The 3,288-nt window shown below is 36.5% G+C and overlaps 1 protein-coding gene across 1 annotated transcript; it reads right to left on the bottom strand.

The window, feature by feature from the left end:
• Nucleotides 1-1,968, bottom strand: Gasu_65740 (archaeal ATPase). The gene is made up of 2 exons (XM_005702229.1): nt 1,491-1,968; nt 1-1,400 (listed from the first exon to the last, which is right to left on the bottom strand). Exons 1-2 carry the CDS (start codon nt 1,870-1,872, stop codon nt 10-12), a joined length of 1,773 nt encoding a protein of 590 aa, XP_005702286.1. The 5' UTR covers nt 1,873-1,968; the 3' UTR covers nt 1-9.
• Nucleotides 1,969-3,288: the final 1,320 nt, after the last annotated feature.

The following is a 3,288-nucleotide window of genomic DNA, read 5'->3' as shown; positions in this document are numbered from 1 at the left end:
TCGTTACATTCATGATAACTTTGTACTAACGATAATAAGCATACCATGATGATAATCCATTGCACTGGATAAGACTTGATCATAAACAGGATCTAAAAATTTCTTGGCTTCATCTATAATATCTGACCAGCCAATTCCTTCCGACTTCCAGCGTCCTTTACAAGCAACTCCAACAGTAAGAACTTTGGGTTCCACAGGAGATTGTAATTTGAATATAATATCAGGACTATGAGAAGTAGCGTCCACTGGAATGTAAACAGTCTCTAAATAAAGTGTCTCTCGAATAATCTTATTCCATTCAGTACTGGCAAAAGTTCTTCGACTCTTGTTCGATTCATTTCTTGTTTCTCTAGAACTAACAACAGACTTGATATAGTGAATAGGTGATATTGTACTGATTGGAAGTTTCATTTGTTTCCATATCGGAGACATTTGACACAACAATTCCCTCAACTCATTTCGATTCTTTGAAGACAACATCAAAACTAGTCGTAAAGCAACAATTCCTTCAAATACACGACACTTTGAATAGAAGAAACAATCTACTGGTTCGACATCGAGTGATCCAAGAAGTATCTTTTCCAAAGAAGATATGGAAGGGTCGTTCTTGAAGATTACAACAAATACTTTCGGAATTAGGACTTGAAAAGTATTTTCGTCAATAGGATATCGATATAATCCCATTTCAGTGACTGCATCATATAAAAAGGACTCCGAGGTCAATCTATCATCTACTTGAAACGGTATACGATAAAGAGCCATCATCAAAAGTAAATCAAAAACACTTTTTCTATCTTCGTCCAAATTCAATATTCGTTCCATAAATGGTTCAGCACAAATTATTCGGAAATCGTAGTCATTCATACAAGTCAAACATTCTTCTTTCGATATAAAAGGCTTATTTCTCATTTCCACATAATTCAAAAGCATATTCACTGCACGAGTCAACAAACCAGGAACTCCACCTGTACATTCCAATAACGAATCTGCCAATTCATTTACTGAAAATGAAGAACTACATAAGACATTACAAACCGGTTCTTGAGTAGGTGTTTCAAGAAGAGTCTTTTCAAGGAATTCAACGATACTGGAAGCGTCCAAAGGTGATAAAGGGATAAAATGTAATATAACTCTTGATAGCCCAAAAGCCACATCATTCTTAATACTTAAACCCTTGCTTTTCCCAACAACTATAAAAAACAAGTCGGGTTCTTTGCACAATTGACTAATGATACCGAAAAAGTCGTTGTAAGGTCGAACCACACCTTTGTCATTCTTCTCCAGTTCAAAAAGGGTTCCCTTTGTATCCAACACACCAACTTCGTCAAATGCCAACAAAAGATATTGATCAGAAGGAATGTTTAGTATTTCTCGTATTTTTTGAACTAGGTTGTCGGGTTCTATGTTTCAGTTTTTTGAAGGCTTCTTTCTTTTCTGGATTTCGGCAGACCTGCTTGCGAGCAGGCAGCCTTTATTAACAAATAGTAGACTGCCCACTTTAGGTTTCGTTCTTTCGGTTCTGTGGGCTCCAACTTCCTCAAATCCACAAAGAGCAATCGAAGCCCTTTTCAGCTTCTCCAAAAAGGTTCTTCTCGAAGGGTCTGAAGCAAACTTCGACAGGGAAGTTTCACCAAACCTTTGCACCAACTCCAAATAGGTTCGGGCAAAGGTCGTTTTGCCTGAGCCGAAGATGTGAGGGGCGAATGGTATGGTCAAGCGATAGTTGCAACTACTTGTTACACCCCTGAGTTGCTTTCGGCCTTTATGAAGATCATACAATTCTTTTGTCACTCGAACAACATCTCTTTCACGATCTACCACAATAGACTCAAAGTTGTCCACAGCTTTCCACTTTTCATCCAAACTCGCCATCGCCAAAGTGAAATTAAACAATCTTTTGTTTATTTCGGAGTACAAATATAAATAAATGAACGATTGACTGTTTGTCGGTCACAACAACAACAAGGAAAACAGTAAAGGATACCAATCCAACTTCTTCTCTTTATCAACTGATGACTATGTCATACCTTTTATGGCTTGGACTGAGATGACTTGAACTATGGAAGAACGATCAATATGGCTTTTTCCGCTATCGATATTCTTATTCTCGTATGCTAATATAATGACAACTCTCATAGGGTACAAGGAGTATTGGAAGGAAGCCAATGTTTATTTCACAAGTTTTTTATGCTCTTTGAGAGTATAAAGCTATTGAACATGGCCCATTCTCACATAGATAAGAAAGTTTCTTTCAGAATTTTCGAGAGTAGTCATGAGAGTTCCGAGCAATATAGATTGTTCATGAAGATTTTGTTCCATAGACGTCTCTCTCTAGATTTTCTGTATTTTATGGAATAGTTTTTACGTCACTTTTGCTTCATTTCGAAACACGGAACTAGTGTATGAACCAAGTCATTCTCTTGTACGGTCTATTCAAAAGCTCCAGTTGAAATATTATTATTTAGTAGAAATGCAGAAACCCACAAGCACAGCACTGCTTTATTTTCAGCAATCATCAAATTCCTTTCTTACGATATCATGACAAGTAGCAGCTTATCACTAAAGCTACAAAAGTTGATGATAGCAATAGACAAACCAAAACAAATGTGCAAAGAAGGATCCAAAATATCGCGTGGTGTTATCAAATCTCAGAAACAACATTGACTCACACAAGTGTATCATCAATACTCAATTTCTGTAAGAGTCAATAACTCCTGTTTCTTTCTCCTCTGAAAATAGTGGCATTTGATATTGTGGATTCTGCTAAGAGGAGAAAAGATATTTTTCAAGAAAAATTCAATTCAATCGAATTGAGTCTATTCTATCGATTCTCTTCTCGTTTTTCACGTTTGAATCATAGTTGAATTCCTTCTCCTCAATAGTCGACTATACAGTTGAGGTGCTTTTGAAGGTAAACATGACTGTTTATGTTTAAAGGCTTTTGCTGCATCCTCTTGTACGGTAAACTTTGTAAAAACCACAACTTTTAAAGATATACAAGAAAGCAAACTATAAAGAATACAAAGCTGCTTTAGGAAAGATATAACTCCAAGAGGGCTATTATCTCTTCCAATATAAAAAAAAGTAAAACTTTTAAAAGCTCAGCATATTCAAAGAACGATTTGTCCAGATGAGTCCTACTATTCTTCTTCCACTCTCAACCATCAGATCATTGAATAAGTGAGTCACTATACAAAAGTTCCTTGCGTTAGGCACGTGAAAGAAGACTCTTGCGAAGTATAACCTGATGGGTACACTAGCAGAGGCTTCCTTTTGGATATGGTAACA

The sequence above is a fragment of the Galdieria sulphuraria genome, assembly GCF_000341285.1.
Source record: "Galdieria sulphuraria unplaced genomic scaffold scaf_349, whole genome shotgun sequence".
Taxonomy (NCBI): Eukaryota; Rhodophyta; class Bangiophyceae; order Galdieriales; family Galdieriaceae; genus Galdieria; species Galdieria sulphuraria.
The sequence above is the reverse complement of the archived record's forward strand: the minus strand, read 5'-3'. Positions and strand labels throughout refer to the sequence as shown.

Coding starts and splice junctions, on each gene's coding strand:
- Gasu_65740 (XM_005702229.1), bottom strand. CDS start 1,872: ATGGCGAGTTTGGATGAAAAGTGGAAAGCTGTGGACAACTTTGAGTCT. Junction 1,401..1,490: donor AACGAAACCTAAAGTGGGCA/GTCTACTATTTG, acceptor ACTGAAACATAG/AACCCGACAACCTAGTTCAA.